Raw genomic sequence first — 22,118 nt, forward strand, 5'->3', positions numbered from 1 at the left:
GTCTAATTATGAACCACTGATGATCGATATGTAATTAACAATTTTAAAATAATTAATTCATCTAGAATATGCATACATCTGTTGAAAAGCTGGAATCGTTTAATATTCTCTCAAAAAAGTTACTGTTTATTCTGCTGAAAAAGAGGTTGTATGCTTACCCTTGGTGATTACCACATTTCATCGACTAAGTTTTTCACGTGGCGCTGAGACACTTTTTAATGGGTTCCCGTCATAACGCTCATTTAAATATACATATACCAAATTCGCGGTGGAACTTTCTGCATTTGTGCTTCCAAGAAAGAATGAGCAATTTAGATTTAGGTTGTAAAAAGAGGAAGCGTTATATTTCACCGTATTATGACTCAAGCACTATAACATAATGTGTTCTGTGAACGACGATAGGACGTGCTTAATCTGCAAAGCAGTGGGAAAGTTGTCTAATCTAAAATATTAATAGCATCGATGTGGAACCAATCCAAATAAACTTGCTGAATTTTTGTGTCTGGTTATAATAATCTGTTGAAGAAATGGTTTACTAATAACATGTGGCACATTAGAATATTCTTTTAATAAAACTCACTTGTTAACAATTTGTATAAATGGGTAAGGATTTTGTTCACACTTTGCATCAAGAGTTGAAAATTATTCAAGCTTTCTATTTTAAGCTTATTTGAACAGTAAAGTGTCTACTAATTAAAACTCACAGATCTCACATCAAATGATATCTCCTTTAGATACTAATATCTTCTAATCAAAATATGTAGAAATCTAATTAACAGATAAACCTATCCTTCAGTAAAACGAATCTGATTTACTTTCCACGTACACATTTCACAAATAAAATTGCTTAGCCCCAAGCCTTCTCTCAGGTTTCTAATTAAACGTAACTCAACTAACGTCATTCAGAATTACGTCCCAAGCGTTATAATTACCGCGTCATAATTTGTTAAAATGGCAGAAACTATGCCACGCCTGAAATTGATGGGCAATTAAACAAAAACTATTCCGCGGGAACTGGTCTATGTCGCTCTTCCCTTATCCTATTATCTACGCGTCTGATTTCAGAACGAGTCGACTACTGTTTAACCATTGGGACGAGTAACCTGCTCACGTCTCGTGAGATGAATTCGAAGGAAAAAAGAAAGAAAAACGAAACGACGAAGCTCTACGAGTTTGAATTTCTAAAGGCAGCGGCGCGATGCCTTGAAGAAACGACACCGGTTCCACGTCAGATATCAGGCTCGACTCTTTGGGTTCTTGCGCAATTTCTCCTCCGTGCAACTTTTGTCTTGGATACTTGCACTCGCGATTCGCGATGCGTGTAGCGACCAGGCGTTCCGCTAAAGCACGACGGTATCCTGGTAAAACCATATTTGAAACGCGTAACGATCTTCCTTCTGCGAAACCCAAGGACCTGGCTCCGAGGTCGGTTGAGTCGTGCTTCGGTACTTGATGACTCAGGGTTTGATGTGTCCCGTTTTGAAGTCAATCGTTGTTTATATTTAATTATTGCAATATTAGTATTGTGAAAACTGTACAATCTGTATTATTTATGATACATAATATGTACAGTCTGTAACTGCAAATTGAAGGTGCTGATCTAATTTACGCTATTTCTTATAGTCTTCTCTTTCTAATTCTTATTAGGGCTTATGTCGATTTGTTTTGGGAGATAGGAAAAAGGAGTTTAGTATTTTAATGAGTATAGTCCTTGGCTAAGATTTTCAAATTTAACTAGCTTTAAGTTTACTTTTATTTTTTAAAATGCTTTTAGTTTGAATCGATAGTGTGTTTAAAAAAGGGTTCAAGGCTTGAAGGGCTTGTAGTATTTCACCAAGAGGAGTAAAAAAATGTCTATTCAACGTAGATCCTAAAGTCAATCTCTTTGATGAAAAATTTACTTCTATTATTTACGAATATTTGATGTCATGAATATTTGACGTATTGAATGTAAATAAAGGAATCAATTTAGAAGTACATTCAACGTTATCAACACAAGATTATTAAACTAAGATCAACAAAGATTACTTCATAAATAAATGCAAATACCAATTTTTTTTTGCTATAGTAAATATTCGATGAGACTTCATTTGAAGCAATCCAACGCTCACATCTATTAGGCTCATTACTACGCTTAGTATTAAACAAAGCCTGAAAATTTGTATTATTTATATTAAATGTGTCGTAGAGAAATTCACTGGCGGTATCGAATATTCGTAGATAATAAAAGTCAATTTTTCATTGAAAGGATTGAATTTAAGACCTGTGTTGATTAGACGTTTTTTATAAAGTGTAGTACTCGTCTCGGTGAGTACTATAAGACCTTAAAGTCTTGAACCCCTTTTTTTAACACCCTGTATTATGGTCCACTTTATATCAACTCGATTACTATTTTATTTCCATATTAGAGGTTTCAGTGGCATTGAAATACAATAATTTCGAAACTAAAAGAGCGATAACTTAAACTTCAGCTTATTTTGTTTAATAAATGTATGTGCATGAAACTTAATAATGATTTCATTTTTTTGGATATTAATTACATAATAATATTCATCTTAAAATCATTTTTTAAAAAACTATTCACTCAAATAACGACATTTCTTTTAATAAAACGAGTTATTGTGCAATATGTGTTACATCGAATATATCTTCCTAATTCAAATTCCAAGGTTTGTTCGTTTGTTATTTATTACTGAGGTAGAAACTTCGAAGCATTTCGCGATTTGCACGCACGGGTTACAAAAGTGAGATTTAGTCTTCTCGCAATTTTGTCCGAGAATGACGTGCTAAACCTGTTAACTCATTCATAACAGCAACTGTCACACGTGTGCTGGGCCCTAAACTGAGAAAACAAAAGCATGTCATCAAGGTCAATAAAGGTTTGACATATCAGTGAGTACATCCTCTACGAAAATAGACAGTGAATCTTTGATATAGTAATACGTCAGCTGTTATGAATAGAATAGGTTTAATTAGTACATTAAAGATGAAGAGCTATATTTAAAGACAAATATTTTTCCTGATAACAAGAGGTAATCCAAATTTTGAAAAGACAAAAGTGTTGTGTAAAAAAATGTTCAATGATGGGTTTATGATAGATTTTAGGTCAATGCACAACGAATCAAGTGTAACGAAAATTGTCTTTGAACTTAGGTCCTTAGAGATCATTAAATTCGACGTAAAACCCAAATTAAGATAATATGAGAATCTTTATGTTAGGAATGTAACGAAAAAAGTACTTCTGTCATACAATGTCTTTAACGTAATTATTATTCTTTTATTAAGTATTATTTATTATTATCGACGGGATTGAACTCCCTTTGTAATTATGTGTGATAATTATGCCTTAATATTAATATTAATATTAAGGCATAATAATTATGCCTTGTCGCAGAAGGAGTTTGTTAACGAAATAAAACATTATTCTAAATGACAAAGTACATATTTCACTCTGCTTAAGATAAATTAGCATTTCCACTAGTTTCCATTTTCAACATACTTTGTTTAAATATTAAATTGTCAACATTTTACTGTACTGTTTTCCTATAACACACGTTTATTTCAAAGCATATGAAGCTTTAATATTTGAACTACATCTGTTTAATATTGCTATAAAATTCTACTGTAAGTTATTCGAACACTATCTACCTGTAGTGAGGGATAAAACAATTAAATTTCTTTTTTAACCAAACAAAACTAAAATACATTCAAAAATATGAATTCTTGAAATCTAAATTATCCACATGTAGTGAGGGATAAAACAATTAAATTTCTTTTTTAACCAAACAAAACTAAAATACATTCAAAAATATGAATTCTTGAAATCTGAATTATCCTAATGCAAAAATTTGCTTTTCAGAAAGACTGAAAATAATTTATTGTATCGTTTTATTTGTAAGAAATTCAAGAAAAAATTGATTTTTTACTAAAAAAAAAAACTTCTTCCCTAGCATCTTTTGTTGCTGTTTGTTGCTTTGTTATCGTTCGCAGTGTATCAACAGCGTACACATACATAATATCGTTGATACGCCACGCTGATATACGATCATGTTATACGACGCTCTTTGGCGTTGGGAGTAAGTCTACACGGTATCCCAAATGATGTTCCCCCGTTTCGCTGTATTGTTATCATCAACGGGAGCTAGTGTTCCTGCCAGTACTGTTCCTGTCAGTAAGCGATCAATATTATACGTGTCGATATAATAAATGCATGAACCTTTCAACGCGTCTTATGACGTAATTTTCAAAGCACAGTGAGACAAAACACTCCAATTGTGTTAAGATTAACATGTTAAATAAGTCAGTACACTTTAACTAGATTTGGTTTTGGCTACATTACTTCATCTAAGTGTAATTGTAATATATAAAGTAAATCGAAAAAGATTTTATTTTTAAATATAACTATATAAAAATTGTAGTGTAAATAGTATAAAATGTAGTATTACATAAATATCCATGAGGCAATTGTTTTGTCTTTCTAGAGTATCTCCAATACTACTCAAAATATGAAAAATTTGATTCATAAATGTCTGGATGGAACGATCACATATTGCTGGTAATGTTTTTGTTGACGGAGAATTTTCAGAAGTTTTAAGATCACTTTATTATACAGGGTGTTACGTTCTATGTGGGAAGTAGACAAGAGCCTCCTGTCGCAGGAGTCGATTCAGGATGGTAAAATAAGATTGAAAGTTCATATAAACATATATCTGATATGACCTTATTCACAATATATTTTTTTATATCTTTATATCATTTTTCATATATTTTTTAACATGGCAATTACTTGTGATAAAGCATCACCTTGAATAATGGAACAAAATGATGATCCTAATGTCACAGGAATTATTCAAAATGGTGTCTATTTGCATTGTCGCTTTGCAGTAACATAACTGCAATCGTTGAATTACTGTAAATTGTATGTAGCAATGTTGTCATTTCTTGATGCAAATTAAGACAATACGAATAATATTTCTAATTTCTTATCCTAAAATATTTACCCATGTATAATATAAAAACGCATCTATAAAATATGTACGTCATGATTTAGACCACTATTTTCCACCGTTACAACGTGCCATAATCTAAATATAAATAAATAAAATTAAACAATTTTGACAAAAATGTAGAATAGCATTTTTTCAATATCTATAAATTTATAATATCAAATATAATGTACATAAATTTATGTAAATTTTATTTATGAAAGCTCCAACAGAATGTTTAAAAAACTCATTGTCAATATTATTCGTCTGACTAAAATGACACGTGACAAGCCATCAGAAAATATACATTTTTCGAAGAAATCCTGACAATAGTCTTCAAAATATTTCAAAATAAACCCTGACAATTGAACTGGAAAATTTGATCGCGTCATAGTAACGATATTTCGAATGTTACGCAAGCCATACGGGAGTCACACGCTCGATATATCGTACACAGCGATCGAAAGTTGAGTAGCGACAGGCAGAAATTCAGAGAAGCTTCGTACGCTTCTTCTTTTTGGTTTCCTCGTTATGCAGCAGAGGAGCGAGGACGCTACCATAAGAGGACATCTCTTGGCATCTTTGCCTCTCAGCCGTTCTCCTTCCACGGCCTCCAGTTCTGAATTACAGAGCTGGACCAACGTGCACGCGTAGGGCTCGAGGGACACGTACACCGTGTCCCGTCGATCCTGCTTAATTACACCTTTAGATTTTTCATTCTCTTATTTTCATAACTCTCCTGGCTTCCAAGCATGCACATAACTGCGTCGTCCTTGGTGTATTATACTACGTGTATCGAAAAATATGTGGGGCATTTGTGATTTCAAATTGTTCCATTTAACGTTTTACAATCGCAATCATTGCCGTGAGTTGCAAAATCATGTGGGTAATTATCACAGAAAATGGCCTGGATTTCTAGGCAACGCGAATGGTTTTATGACGCTTCTGTTGCATTGCGAAATTTAGAGATTGAGAAGAATTGAGACCAAGTGTGGGTATCGAATTCTTCATAAACTGTGTAAAGTTTCTCTGAAAGAAAAAGGCTTTCTGTGCTTTGTGAAGAAATTTAAAGTGGATATGAAGAGAAAAACTAAAATATTAATCAGAAATACTAGACTAGTAATAAATAAGAAGTATATCATTTAGTCATAAATTTAATGGGGTGATTCTACATGCTAAAATACGATAATAAAGAGAAAAAAAAAGAAGAAAAGAACTTGCTTTCCAGGTTTCGTTTTCAAGTTATTAGATTGTTGAGAGCACGTCTAAAATACAATATGAAAGGTGTCTGACTTTGGACTTATTCCACTGATTTCGTTGTGTGATCTGATTAATGCACGCTGGCAGTAAATAAAGTCCAGAGTCGGACACATTTCACGCCAATTCTAGGCGTTTTTGTAACTACTAATAACTCTGAAACAAAGTTCCAAATGCAATTTCGTCGTTCTACTTTAAAACGTAAAATCACAATTACTCTTAAAATTTTTTATGCAATTTATCGAACATCCTCTATATTCAACGGAAAAATAAATACAAGTTTAAAATATACATACTGTTATACTACTATTCGAAAATATATATTATAGATAGAACAAAGTATTCTAAAAAAAGTTTCTAAAAAAAGTATTTAAAAAATATGGACACAATGTTACTTTATAACAAGACAGGAAATTGTGTATTGAATTATTTATAGATACTTTTTTATGAGAAACCAGTAATTAGAACGAATAAACGACGAAATATCTTTCGTTCCATAACATATCAGGCTATTTCGTAAGTAATGCATACGTTACAAATCGCAAATAGTTATACATAAAAATAATTGAAAAGTTTGTAGAAAAATTAATGGACATATTAAATACTATTACAGAAGTTAATAGATAATACATATACAGGGTCAGTCACGTAATTTTACCTGAATTTTCTTGTAAACTATTCGTTGTATGAAATAATATTTCAAACGAACGTTGTTTGGTATCGAGACCATGCTACTCTTTGATATGCTCTTCTCGATGCCAAACAATTTTCGTTTGATACATTTTTTCATGCAATAAATAATTTAGAAGAAAATTTAAGTGACACAGTGGCGAGACTCGCTCTATCTTTATAGATGGTTCATGAGTATAGAAGATTATTTTACTTCATTCTTTTAAAAAAAGAAAATAGTATTTACATTATTTATGGAATGATCTAATATACTCGTATTAAAGAAAAATGAGAAAAAATCTGTTTTCCAACTATCGACTAAACTATCCGCGAAGGAGACTTATTACGCGACCGAATAAAATCGAAGAACAAAATCTGAAGAATTCGAGTAAAAAGGTCGCTGATCACTGTCGCAAATAGAAGAACCTGTTGGGTATACCTTCGACCCTTTATTAGGAAGCGCGATGTCTCCCTTAAGTCGAAGGTCCTCTTTTTCGCGCTGGGGATACACGCAAGTACGCGTTCGTTGGGGATGGTTGACAGGGTAGACAGAAGAATGCATTAAAAAGCGCCATCGCCATTTACGGCTGTCATCTCGTGTGGATAACCCGTGAGTGCTCGCTCGGGGCCGTGTCGAGCTGCGTCGCGCTGCATCTCGTGTATGTGTCGCGGCTCAACGTTAACAAAAGCTCGCGACATTTTATCGCGTCGCCACGTCATACCTTCCACGAAAGACTTTACTTCGGGACTTTCTCCCCGTTAATAGACCTCGATAAGGGTTTGAGATTTTGGAATGCGTGTTACCTGGAAACACGTTTCATGTTTTACTAGTTACTTACTCGCAATCGGTTCTTATCGATGACGTTGCGAGCACATGTAGATATACCTATTTGATTTATTACGGACACCTGGATATCTCTTTTTACGCTGGGCACTGGATGAACTTGTAACTAGTGCTGTTGGAGTAGTTGAAGTGTTTAAATACTTGGAATTCAAAGGAAGACGAAGCTTATTTTTTTCAAATCAAGTCTTTGGTTATTTAAATAGCTAATATTTAAAAAGATTCAATAAGCTAGAATGTTTGAACAGCTTGGTTGCATTTAAGCTTGAATGCATTGATATTTTCTTCTAAATAACTAGAATAATCTTGATCATTCTTGACTTTATCCAAGTTTTTCTGAATCGTATCCAAGCAAACTTTGTTATTAAAGTTTAATGTTATAATTAAGGAAGAATACATAATTAAGTTTGTTTGGATAATCAAGTTTCCTTGAACGAATTCTTTACATGATATGCATCCATCGTCTAAAAAGAGTCCCAGGTGTACTTTGAACGTTACTAATGGAACTGGATGGACGACACGTGGAGAGTGATTCAATGGGGTTTCTGTTTAAAAATACAGTAGAACCTCCATTAACTGGCTCTGAATTATTCGCAGCCTGTTCTACTCATTGTCCATGCTACTGTCACTCAATATCGATGAAGATTCAAATTAAAATGTCTTCATCGACCGATTGGATTGATGGTTGCATTTGGCTATTTTTCTGCTAATATAGATTTTTTTTTAATTCTTCTATAATCAGAAATTTTAAATAAGTCATTAAATCCTAAGAAGAAACAGATTTCTCTGGAATGGATTCGATAGTGATTAAATATTGTACACCAGATTTAACTGCAGAGTCTGTTACTATTAACTCATTCCAACAAATTCCTTAATAAAATGGACTCCAAGTTAACAAAATATCATTTCTGGCTTTGAACATCTCCCAAAGTAACAATTTCATAAATGTATCTCTTCTTATCCCACCGCGAGACACATCCTTGAACCATTAACGATACAGCGTCCCATTTCTGGACCCCAGAGCCTGACTGTATCAAATCCACTTATTTTTTGTGTAACTTAATGCACTTTGGCTACACGGTCTAGATATTATGAATAAGTAAAACTACTAAAAAAAACAAACACTACAAACACAACAAATACCTAACCATCAGGAGTCGACACGTGGAACCGTGATTAGATCATAACAGAAACTCTGGGGAACCAGGGTAGGCAAGGATTTGGCGGCATCAGATCCATTTACGAGAGAGCATGGAGGGGAAAACGCACGAGTGTGTGGTCCCGATTACGCGGAGCGGTGTTTCCTCGCTTTTCCACGTTTCTGCTTCTCCGTCGGGCACCTACCGCCCTATTGGAGTCGCCTGCGCCGCGTACGAACACAGAGACAATCTAGCTGTTACCTACGCGTGGGCACCCGGGGTATTGTCGGGTGAGTCATCTCGCTCTTCCGTTCCTCGTGTAACTCTCACCACCCCGTGTGCAACGTGTGCAGTACAGCACGGTTTGTTTTCTGGGTAAAAGCCGGAGCCGCCGTGGCTCTTAAGAACAATGGAAACAAAAGAGGCACGCCGGCACGCGTGCTAGCACAAGGTAGCCATGGTCACGGCGGTCACGTTTCGCAGAATGTTGTGTCGCGTTGTACCTCCTGCGAGTGTGAGAGCAAGCCCGCTCCTCTATGTGCATGCACCGCTGCCGCGGTCCTTTATGGTAGATCCTACTCCATGCCTTGCTCGCGTTGCTCTACCCTCGGAGCTATGTATACCGATATGTAACAGTCACCTCGATACGTCCACCGTACCTAGGATTCTGGATATGTAATTCATTACGGGGAGAAGGAAGAACAAGAAAGAGGCGCTGGCGGAACGCTCTTTGAACGAGGCTTTCAGTTTAATGCCCCACCTGGGCTGGTGTCAATATTGCGAGGGAAGTAGTGCGCCAGGGTCGTTGTAATTTCATTGGACGAAGTGATGAGATGTATATAGAGGAACTAAAGTATTTTATGTAGTTTGTGAATTTTAGAGATTTGGTTTGTGGGACTGTGTTATTGAAGGAAGCTTTCATTTAAGTGATTATTCAAATAGTATCTATTTAACGTTATGTTATATGTATATCTTAGAAAAGTGAAATGTCTTGAACAGCCTGCTTAGATCTACTTAGGAAACTTTTGCAAGATCTGTATAACTATTTTTCTAGTGTACGCTTTAATACTTTCTTTACATGACATGATAGGAAGAACTGAATGACGCGAAAGAAGTTGTGGGATTCCATTTAACCCTCTAATGCAAGCCTTGGATTTAAGGAACCCATGAGGATGTTGATTTTCATTTCTTTTTGTTAAATGTTTATTTAAATGTTAATAAATATGTACTTTATATATAAGTACAGTTCTTAATAACACTATATTTATTAATAAAAGTGTAAATGAAACTGTGGGACCCTGGAATTTAACTTCTGCAATGGCGGGAGTATCTTTCACCTATGCGATAGACATTGAAGGATAAAAAGAAACAAATGCAACTGCATTTTGCAACTGTACTAATGCATCCCTAAAAAATGTCTCACCACATGATGATGGAACTTGTTAAACAATGCAAAATTTTTCTTTACAATTTTTACTGTCTTGAATATGGACAGGGGTATAGGGCATAGTCTAAACCAGTTACTAAACTCACCCTGTATCTAGTTATACATAACGTATAAGAATATGTAATTACATATATATACACTGCTGATAAAATTGTTTGCATCACTTGAATAGTATTGAAAAATTGTTAAATTTCAAAGTTCCATAACTTTGTTTAATATCTACTCAAATTGAATGCAACAAGAAATCTAGGGATTAAATCTTGAACCTTTTACATTTTAATTCTTTCATTCGATTTCACTTAAATTGGTAACCATGAGGTACAATTTTTACTTAAATATGGAAGTTGTCAAGTCGTAAACATTTTTTATGTTTGGCAATCAATGTATCTTGTAAACAACAATGCTTGTAATTTGGCGTAAAGTAGCGGAAAGTGTACTCATTTCTCTTTAAAACAAACGAAAAGCAAAAAGGAAACAACAGAAAAGGGCTTTTGTCCAATTTAACTCTTTTTTTGAACGAAGTTATGTAGGTCCTCCTTTAAATGGCTATATTTACCTTTTCTGCACTTTTTGTATATAGCAATTTTTTTGAGCAATGTATTGTAAAAAAAAATGGAACGGATCAAAATGTACAAAGTTTAAGCTTTAGTACATCTATGTTACATCGAATATGAGTGGATATTAAGGAAATTATGGGGCTTTGAAATTTGATATTTATAAACTAGTATTCAAGTAATACACTAAATTTTGACAGCACTGTACGTTTAATATTATGTATGTAGCGATCACCTGTGGCCTAAGTCTGTTGCTTTACTGACCTACTCAAGAAGATTTACTTAAATGTTTTTAATTAAATTTAATGGGTAAATTAAACTTGTTATGACGTGTATTTAATATTTAACTATATTATTATGGCGAATTTATTAGATATTGACGCACTATCGTCGATAATTTATTTATTTATTCATTTATTTAATACGAAACTGGTACTGAAGTTTTAAAACTCTAGAAAATGGATCACGAAGATACACTGGCTTGAAACCTATACATATAGTCCCATACCTTCTCTGTGATATGTCAGAACTGTTGGGGGCATTAACTCGAAAAAACTAGTTCCGAGAAAAACGACTTTAAAACGTGCCGGGCTCTCTGATTTCAACCTGCACGCAGTTTTAAATTTCACACTAATATTCCAACAGGTCTAAACAAAGTTTAGTTGAAAGAAAAAATAAAAATAATATTCAAAATAGTAAGTTATTTGACTCGCTTTATTATATATGTTTTAAATATACATTAGTAAAAGTAACCTTGTTTCTTTCACATTAAAAACATCATTTTTGTTTCAATTGTTTCAAGTAAAATAACATATAATATTTTTAGTGTATTTAAAATAATAGTATATTAGAACCTCCATTTATAAAAGTCATGATATAAGAAACTATTTCCAAAAATATCTCAGAGCTCTTATTCAAATAAAAAGCAAAATAAATCTTAAAATGTTTATAATTAATTTATTATAAATTACAAATATTGTTACTTTAAAATATTGTAATAACTTATTTTAATTAGAAAGGTGGATAAACACTCTGATCAATTTTGAATATAGCTTCCAATTTAACTCACGAGAGGTCGTAGCAGTAGGCAAAAAATCTCATATTTTTAGTTTGTTCTCCCCTTTACTTGCATTATCACTCTCTTTGTGAATTTAAAACTATTCGCAAATTGCACTGTATTATAAGTGAAAACTGTGGAGAAGCTGTCAGAGAAGGCATCCGGGACATTACAAGAAACACAAGTTTGTGAAATGAATAAAGACTTAGAAGTATGAGATTTCTTCTTTAGAGGAGCGACTTTTCGTAGGTTAATTTGTCTTATAAGATACCTTGGTGCTTTTTACTTTGCAGTTTTTGCTTTCAGAAAATGCGTAATCAATGTATAATTTATATACAATTTAATTTTGAACGTGTCGTTATACATATTCATATAATCTCAATTCAAAAACATATTATCAATTTGATTGAAACGTTGCAATTGAAAACTCCTAAGCTTAGCCCTATTTTCGACTGCATGGAATCTGTCAGATTGGTAGTACGTTTATTTATCATACTGTGCTCTGTACACAACTTTCTTCAGTTTTACTTAATTTGAAAAAATTTTAAACATAGAAATTGAGAAAATTAAGGAACAGTATTACCACAATTCTTTAAAACAGTAAGGATAAATGATTACTTCACATTATATTTCATTTTCTATATATTTTATTTCTTATAATTTCTATACATATTTGCTACTTTTTATATTCTGTTTTACTATGTATTTTCATCACTGTAGTGCACAAATATTCACGACAATAATTAACCATGGAGTACGTAAAAAAAATATTCGATGCTTAACAAGTTTGAAAAGATTTCACTTCAAACTTCATAAAAATTGAACTTTGGATCCCAGAAATGTTACATATAATATCGTGTATAAATCCGATTTTTTCGTCATTTTAGACCTGTATTTAATTACGATCTATAAGAAAATACAAAGTTGCAATGTTATATGATATTTCGACATGACTGTAATCGAACTCCAGGATATCCTTTACTCGTGTCATACATTGATCGCAGCATCGAATACAATAGAAGTTTAATTTGAAAGCAGTGTTACGCAACGCGCTTTCAACTTAAGCAGTCGCTTCGCTGTTAGGACGGCTCTTTAGGGACCCGATAAAGATAGCTAAAAGAAAAAAGGAATTTTCAATCGATTCGCGTGAAGCACGTCGTAAGTACGCATCGGTTTATGCCGTGATCGATGACGAGGTTTTACGTTTGTGTTGCGCAGGTCGAGAACGTGAGCCTGTGCGTGGGAACGCTCCGAGCTCTCGGGGCGGACGTGGGTTCTGTGAATCCTGGCGAATTGGCGGCAGGATCAACCCTCTGGCCTGTCCTCGCCCTTCTCTTCGCCCTCTCGCGATACAAGCAGAGAGCAAAGCAGCTCCAAGACATGCCTAGGTAAGTCGAGAATGATGTTTCCTTCTTACCGACAGCCAAGACTGTAGAGCACGCTCTTGTTGGGAGAGAAAAATTGGCGCGTTTGGTAAGTCGACTCGTATTGGTTGTAGGTAATGCAATGACTTTCCAGCTGCAGTTAAGTCAGAAATTCTGGAAATTCAATTACTGGTGAAATAGAAGTCTCTTTTAATTAAAATTTTAACGAATTAACGATGTTTTTAAATATCTTTTACATTCTGAGATGGAAATATTGCAATGATTATAATGGTACTATTGTGTTTTAGTTTTGCTGTTTACTATTTGATGCAGTTTTTTGTTCTTGCTCGGGAGGTTGATGAACCCTCTTTCGTTATCGATTTGAAATGAAATAAAAATGCAACGCTATTAGTAGCACGATTTAAAACTTGATGTAATAATCTCAGGTTTTGTTAAGTTCAATTTGTTTATTTAAGTGTACTTATGTTGCTTTTTTTTAAATTAATGAATGAATAGGAATTGAATTTCATTTTTATGAATTTTACCATTATTAGTAGATCAATTGAATCGTTTAATTAGTCGTAGATTTTTTATGAGATTAGTATATGTAGTGTTTAATCACTATAAGCCTTATCATTTCTACTTTCTTTCTCGAAATTGCTCTCTTTTTTTATTTTCACCTATGTGTAATCGTATAATTACGAATTGGTGGCACATGAATCAAGTTCAAAAACGTGTGTCTTACATTCTATGAATTTATTATTAAGAATGTATAACGAAATTATAATCAGTAGAGGTGGTTCTCTATCTTGTGAAATACGAATTTTCATAAATAAGACTTATACCATATACTATCTGGGATTAAATTTTTAAAGACAAAAAGTAACATCGATGATGCAAATTCAGTGATATTAAAAATATAATAAAAAATTCGAATAAGCTATACTGTGTATTAATGTCACAAATTTCTTACGTTCATTCAAATTTTAAGTCATAAACTCTAAGGACAAATAAATAAGTAGAAACTGTATAACTATGTACCATTTTTTAACAGTGAAAGAAAATTATCCTTTTCTTAATAGTACTATAAGGATTTTGAAGTTTTAATTTCTTCTTGCCTAAGCTATATGTTAACAATGTTGTATTATTTATTGTTTTATAGTTTGTTTCTTTTTGAACGACGTTTATAAAATTAGAAAAAGAATTCAAATTTATTAAGCACTTATATTTTCTATGGTCTTTAGAAAAAAGTCATATTGTGTGATAAAATTTTACGTAAATTAACATGATCTCGGGAAAATGTTCCTAAAATATCATGAAATGAAAAAATTGGTACACATGAGATCATCACCTTGATCATCGTACTGATCTCACCCTGATCAGTATAGCTAAAAGTAAGACAAAAACCAGAAATAACAAAACTTCGATGGAGGCTTCGTTTTTGAAAAAAGTGAATTTAAAAATCAATTTAGTACACGTGTACCTAACTGAAACCTTGATTTTAATACAGATCGCTACTGTGACTGCCTGTGTACAGGATACAATCATTTGAAAAATTAAAAGTGCAGAATGTGCTGCAAGCTGTTCGCCGTACTTTAATTTGCAGAATAAAACTTTGCATACGGAAGAATGGTCAACATATCGAACAGTATCTAATTTAAAATGTAGGTAAACTGAACTAATAAGTAATAAATTAAATTTGATTAAAACTCAAATGTTTAATTCATTAGTACCACTTATTACATCTATGTGTTCGTTTGCAACCCTTAATAACCATTCAGTAAAGGCAAGCTAGGTGCACGCGTACTAAATTGATCTTCAAATCTACTTTTCTCAAAAACGAAGCCTCCATTGAAATTTTGTTATTCTTTATTTTGGTCTTATTTTTAACTGCACTATCTCCCTGACCCCATTTGTATCACCAATTTTGGTCCACGCTGTATAATCTGTATTTACTACTTGTAATCTTTTAACTCTTCGTTATTAACGTAGGACTCACCGAATGCAATAGATATTTTCTTAAGGCCAACTCATATCTATCTTATCAAAAGTGAGAACGAAACGAAATAAAATGAATAAACTCCAAGAAACTTTAAATTCGAGGACAAATTTATAACACATTTCTCCATTCCATTTAAGCCAAAAAGTAGTAGGTAACGTGATTCCTGTACAAACCAGAAAAGAGGTCTCTTAAAATTCAAAGAATATCACATTGATATCACCCCCAAACTTTTCGATCAAAATCTTAATAAAAGAAAGTCGTATCTGAGGAAGTCTCCTCGAGACCCCTTCAAACTCAAGATAAACTGACTTAATTCGCGAACGTTTACCTTCAGGGACGAGGGCTCCCTTAGCGACAGTTTATCGACACCCTCTCAGCTTCCTCTTGATTTCATTGACACTGGTCAATACTCATCGCTGGTGACGAGCGACTGGTCGAGCATCGCCGCCAGTTCGATACCGCGAAATTTCGCGAGCACTTAGGCCCCCGTCGCGATACTTTCATTCTTCACGAGGCTCGAATCGATACCGACGTCCCGTGAAACGAACGACCTGCCTGCGCGCTCATTAACGTCCGCGTTAATCACGCTGTACACGTGCCCACACAACCAAACAGTCGTGAATATGCTGGCGTGCATGCATGTGTCGCGTACACGCCTCGACCTACGCGTCTTCGCGTTTCGTTACAGTAACGCAACCGCGGGGCTGAACCACCAAACATTTTAATTACACCCACGCGCCGCGCGGTTAATTGCTCTCCAGGGCAACAAGGACCAACAAGGAGCCTTCGCCGACGCTGCGTTTTTCTTAATTCGCGTCCCCACCCGTGGATCGCGACTGTCAAGGTCGTTATTTTTAAACCCACACGCTGGCCCACGCGCTAGGGCTCCTCGAGGAGCCTGGGCTTTTCGCGAAACGTGAGAGAGGAATATTAATCTTCGTTACGCGTGCACTTGTGCGATGACTTTTCGCAGAACTGCTTGAGATTCCGAAGGAAGAATCGCGGGGTGACTCTCGTCAACGAGGCTGATACTTGGAATGGTCGGTTTAGAGCGTGGAGGCTTTTTACTGGGGATTTCTTTGCTTTGCTAGGGCTTTAGCGGGATCGGTGGATGTACTCGGTGGTCTGGAGTATGGGGATATACAGATTGTTCCAGTTTCTTGCCGCGTGACTTTGCCAAATATATTCTCTAAGCAACATTAAGAAAAAAATATGTTGTATAAGTACAGGCTTTGAAGTACTTTATTAAAAAGTTATAACAAAAGTATGAAATTACGACTGGCTTTCTTCATCGATTCGCAGAGGAATAGATTGTTGGTTCACATTATAATTCCAGTTCAAAATATTATCCATTATTACGAATACACGACTGGTATCTAAAATAGATAGAGTTTATCGTTAATAAGCGTATTAATTCTTGACGTATTTACTGCAATTAAAGAAAACGAAGAAAAAATTTGAAACGCGATAAATTCTATTTTTTTTTAGCTGCCAGTCGTGTATTCGTTAACGAGAGCAACATTTTGAAATGGTATTATTATGTGAACCAACAATGTATCCCAGTGTGAATCCATTAAGAAAGCATTTTTATTATATCTTTTTAATAACGTATTTAAGAAATATTGTTATATAATATTTTTGTTTATATAACAACTTATATAACATTTTTAGCTATTTTTATTATAACATTTTTTCTCAATTTTTTTCTTAATTTTGCTGATTGACTATATCATCAAAGTTACGTAGAAAAAAACTGAAATGCCCTGTATAATACTTACTATACATATAATATTACAATATTATCAATCTTGTCTGTGATCTGATAGTGACAGTAATGGTTGTAGTACACTTAAATCTCGATTATCAAAACACCGATTATCCAATTCTCTGTTATCGGTGAATTTGATTATCAGAATATCGATTATCAGAATATAGTATTCGGATAATCGAATATTGTTAAGCAAGTAAGGATGAGAAAATGTTTGCATTTTGACAATGTTTTCTGCTTTTTCTATATTATCAATATAGACGACAAATCTTTATCTTACATATATTTTTTAATTATCTATTACTTAGATAACTTTAAATTATCTATTACTTAGATAACTTTAAATTATCTATTACTTAGATAACTTTAAATTATCTATTACTTAGATAACTTTAAATTATCTATTACCACATTCTGTTAGCAAATTTTGTGCTACCTATATCTAAATATCTGTGAAATGAAAGCGTGTTGTACTATCCTTGTAAATCCAATGAATTAAAAGTATTAAAAAGTCTCGCTAAGTTAGCAACTAAGAAAGATTGAAATACAAGGAGAGGTGCAGAAGAAAATTCTTAACTTTTCCTTTAAAAGTTTGTATTTCTGTTTAATTCTGTTTAGTTTAGTTAATATAAGTGTATTGCATAGTAGCACAAAATAAACGACCTCTTTTCTTGCGAAAACTGACTTGTGTGAGTTATTCAATTATCTGAAAAATTTGATTATCCGAACAGCGTATGCCTGAATTGGTTCGGATAATTGAGGCTCTACTGTATTTAAAGAAATATTTTGAGCAAATTATTTATTTGATCCAATTCCTCAGCATTTTAAAGTTAAAGCTGTTACTTACGTCAGAAATATTAAGTTTGTGATTATCTGATTATAAATTGACAAGTTATTCTTCTTGCTTTCTCTCTTTTTGGTAGTTATTTCTATCTTTTTTATGTTTTTATTTTGTGACATGATAAAGTCAGATGAGGTAGGATAAAGGAGTCATGTTAAAGACATTCAGTTTTCAGTAAATTCAGTTTCAAAGATAGTTTGCGTTTAATTCTATAAATTAGAATATTTCTTCAGTATAGAATTGTGGTTCACTAATGATTTCAGAATCAGGGATACGATTTTGAAGTTAAATTATATACATCTTGATAAATTAGTTCGATCTTATAAAAAGCATTAATAACAGCGTTTAACACGTGAACTTCGTTAGTTCTAAATGATTTCAAAATGTAGTGAATAAGGCAATAAGTTCATAACGAGAAAATACTGTACTCGTCATCCTGTTTGTGTTTTTTTATTTTGTGGTAGAATAGAATGAAATAAGATACTACCTACATATTGCTCATTTACGGCAACGATGATGTAGGTAATTAAAAAATTGTCATTTTAACGAAAATAAGACAATAATAATAATAATAACTGTTTCTATGTATGATAACAGTTTTTTCTATCACAATGACTCTTTAAAAATAGCAAATTTTTGAGTTACTCATTGTTCTGTCGTGACAATGACACGAATTGGATAGTTTTTTAAAAACGATCTGTAATTATTTAAATGTTGAAAAATTAATATTGAATAATTTTTGTCATACGTTTTCAATGTTACGTAACTTACGTTACGTTAGTGTTTGATGAGTTAGTGTTTAATAAATGGATGCTCACTAAAAACGGATTGTATGATTAACATAGATTAATTTGTATGTTTAAAAAACAATATATGTATATATCATTAATTTGATAATACTAACAGATTTTAATTACAGTTTAAAAACGTAAAATTGAGAAAGAATTTTAGAATTTAGAATTTTTTACAAAAACTAACATATTTCATTTATTAAAATTTTTCTAAGATTTAAAATAAAAAGTATGCCTTAGAAAGTTGCTTAATAATATTTATTTGAAAAATATTAATATGCATATGTTTTTCGAATTTTTCTTATTCCAAATTGCATTTCTCATACAATATTCAATTAATGTTCTGGTATCTGAAGGCAGTCTCTGTTCAAAACTGGAAGTGCCATAATCAGAAATGGTAATCACTTTTCGAACTCTAAAAAAAGCAACCTCAATGAAAATTCGTAGTAGGTAAAATTGAAAGTTCGTCATCTAATGGAGCATGTAACGATTCTTTGGTGAAACGGAGAAACGTAAACTGTCGGAACCCTCAGGAACGCTTGACATTAACATATTAACAATGCTCCATTATGCCCACGACTGAGCACAGATCGTGGTCGTAGTGTCGTGTTCGCCACACAATATAACTGCACGCATACATTGAAACGCCCTGAGCAACACAAACAAGGCAGCGTGGGTGTATTATGGTACAGGCTCGTATCAGGAGAATATATCGGGTAACCCAAAATTTTCAACCAATGTCTTTCAGCAGTTTCAACAGCTGGTCCAGTAACGTACTCATCTTCAACCAAAAATTAATTCTCTTACTTAGGGAATCACTTAGAGAATTTTACAAAAATAATATAATTTCTTTTCATAAATTTTCTGAACAGAAAATATCTTTTAAGTCGACAAAGAAGCAACTTTGAATAAATTTTTAATAGAAAAAATTGAGATTTGTGTCGGGTATTATGAAAGTGATCTAAGTCTAAAATTTTGACTAACATTTATGTTCTGGTTGTTCGTGATTTGGCTCATTTCCATGCGATACAATTAACAAAATATCTTTTTTGAAATTATGAACTTACCCCACTTTCATAATAAGCGGCACATTCATATTGCATTGTAGGTACATATGTTCTTCATACAAATCATATAGTTTTCATTCACCGAAGGTATGCACCATTACATAGTACCTTTGAAGTGGTCAGGAAATCGCCTAAAGGATTCAGATTTCGAAGGCTACCCTATATGAAAATGTAAACCATTCATATACAATTTATACACACGCTTGCGTGCGATCGGAGACACGCGCTAGACCCTCTGTATACAAAACCCATACTCGGTCGTGCACATAGTGTATTGTTGCATCTCGACACAATACTCCACGCGTGCACGTGCACGAGGAATGCACGGCATTACCATAAAAATGATTTTAAAATCCACACTGGAAATCGCTCGCGAAGGATTGGCTGGCTCTCGCGGAAAGCCAGGGACCCGATTGGTCGACTGGCACAACGGGGGAAATCCACAGAGGCCGTGGATGGTAAGCGAAGCGAGAAAGACGAGCGAAGCAGCGCGGGAGGAAGAGGGAGGCACAGAGGGAAGAGAAGAGACAACACGGGGAACCGTCGAGGGATGAAGGGAGAAAGAAGGCACGGGAGAGTCAATGCGATTGGGAGATCCGTGAACGAAGAGGGGTCCATGGGGGTGAACGTGGGTCGAACGAGGAGGGTTGAATCCGGGGGTTCCACAGCAGGGACAACAGGGATGAAAGATAGAGCAAGGAGGGGGGAGGAGGAGAAGAGATAGTATACACGAATATTGCGAAGGAGAGATGAAATGTGCGGAAAGAGCCTGGCAAAGGGAAGGTTCTGCATCTGCATGGGTGTACAGCTGAGAGAAAGGGAGAAGGATCGAGCAGGAGAGCGTAGGGTGAGCTCGTCTAGAGGGATAGAGAGGAGGCGAGATTGGTCGAGTGAATAGTGGGGGCAAGGGTGAGGGAGGGAGAGAGCGAAAGAGAGAAGCCACGTGCTATGGGAACAGGAATGGTTCTCTCTCGGCAGGCCTCAGTTCGAAACGGGCCATCAACGATGCCTACACACCATGGCCACACCATGACCGTAGAATTGCTCGCCATAAGGCATCGTCGCGTCGGTGGACGTGCAGTGTTGTGAAAAGGTTCCATTTAACGACCTCCGAGTCAGCTTGTTTTCTTCTCGTTCTTTCCTCTCCTTCGGCATGCGAGCCAAGAACTGGTCCTCAGAAACAAAAGACGAGGCTGCTTGAAAATATGCTCCGTCCTGAAACGATCCTCAAATCGATCCGTTTCGAGAATCATGCGTGCGCGAACACTCCGCCGCGGTTCCAGAGGTTGGATCGAGGCGAGATCGATGGCTCTATGATCGATCCGTAACAAGTGACGGCAAGATCTTGCTCCGGAAAATTTGAAACCGAGGATTGCGCGCGCAACGACTCCCTGGGATATTTTGCCATCCTTCTGTCACGGAAGAATCTACCAGAAAAGAAGGTTCATCCCAATGGACCAAGGAAGCTAGCACCTAAAACGTTGCTGCGATGCCAATGGAACCAACTCGAGAAATTCTCAACCTTAACGTTAATCGTGAATTAGAAACATATCATATGAATCATCGTTTGTACATACGAAGTATAAATTATTTTGAGAAGGATCGAGGAGCAAATCATATCACGAAGTTTGAGTGACGAATCGAATGAATCATTCGCAGGACCGATTAGCTTTTTTTACGTGCCCATCAATCGCGGGATACGCGACAGCATTTGTACAGAGGAGCAACAAGAGCGTGCAGTTCGCCTTTTTGACGAACTTGAAACGCTGGTGAACGTGCGTTCACCTATTTGTTTATTTACACGCGCGAGCACATCGCGTCGACCGGTTGATTCATCGGGACACTTTTGACCGTCAGAAGTGTCGGTGTGCGCAAGAAACGTTACTATTTCGGATCGCTAGGGGGTACGAGGAGCAACCTCGAAATTGCTGCAAAATGGGAAACAGCGGAAGTAGCGGTGGAGCGAGTAGGAAAGCGCGGAGTCTGCCAAATTCACCGGAAGCGCACAGGTATTGTTGACCATGATTCGATTTCAAAATCGATCACTTGCAGGGATTACTGGTGATCCGTACGATTAGGTTGAATCGATAGCCAGTTGATGCGATGGGAGATCTTTGACTCTTCTCATGCATATCCCTTCTGGTCCTCTCTAACAATAGCTTGGATATGGTGCAATCGGAAAGTTTTGGAACAAAAACTCATCTAAAGTAAAGCTGTACAATATCGTGGTCCATCAAGACTATTCTAGTAATTTACGGTGTTATAATGTAAACATTGAATTAGTAGTCTATAATTTTCGTGTTTAATAAAAATGAGTAATAACAAAGGTGCTATTA

General features: G+C 34.8%; 1 protein-coding gene across 1 annotated transcript in view; it reads left to right on the plus strand.

Moving 5' to 3' along the window:
• The window catches only part of LOC143178494 (uncharacterized), a 141,119-nt gene that overhangs the window by 23,182 nt on the left and 95,819 nt on the right, over positions 1–22,118 (plus strand). The window contains exon 2 of the mRNA XM_076377210.1: positions 13,168–13,337. Coding sequence (XP_076233325.1) covers positions 13,330–13,337 — 8 coding nt within the window. The 5' untranslated portion in view covers positions 13,168–13,329. The remainder of the gene's footprint in view (positions 1–13,167; positions 13,338–22,118) is intronic.

Source organism: Calliopsis andreniformis, chromosome 4 (assembly GCF_051401765.1).
Source record: "Calliopsis andreniformis isolate RMS-2024a chromosome 4, iyCalAndr_principal, whole genome shotgun sequence".
NCBI classification, from domain to species: domain Eukaryota; kingdom Metazoa; phylum Arthropoda; class Insecta; order Hymenoptera; family Andrenidae; genus Calliopsis; species Calliopsis andreniformis.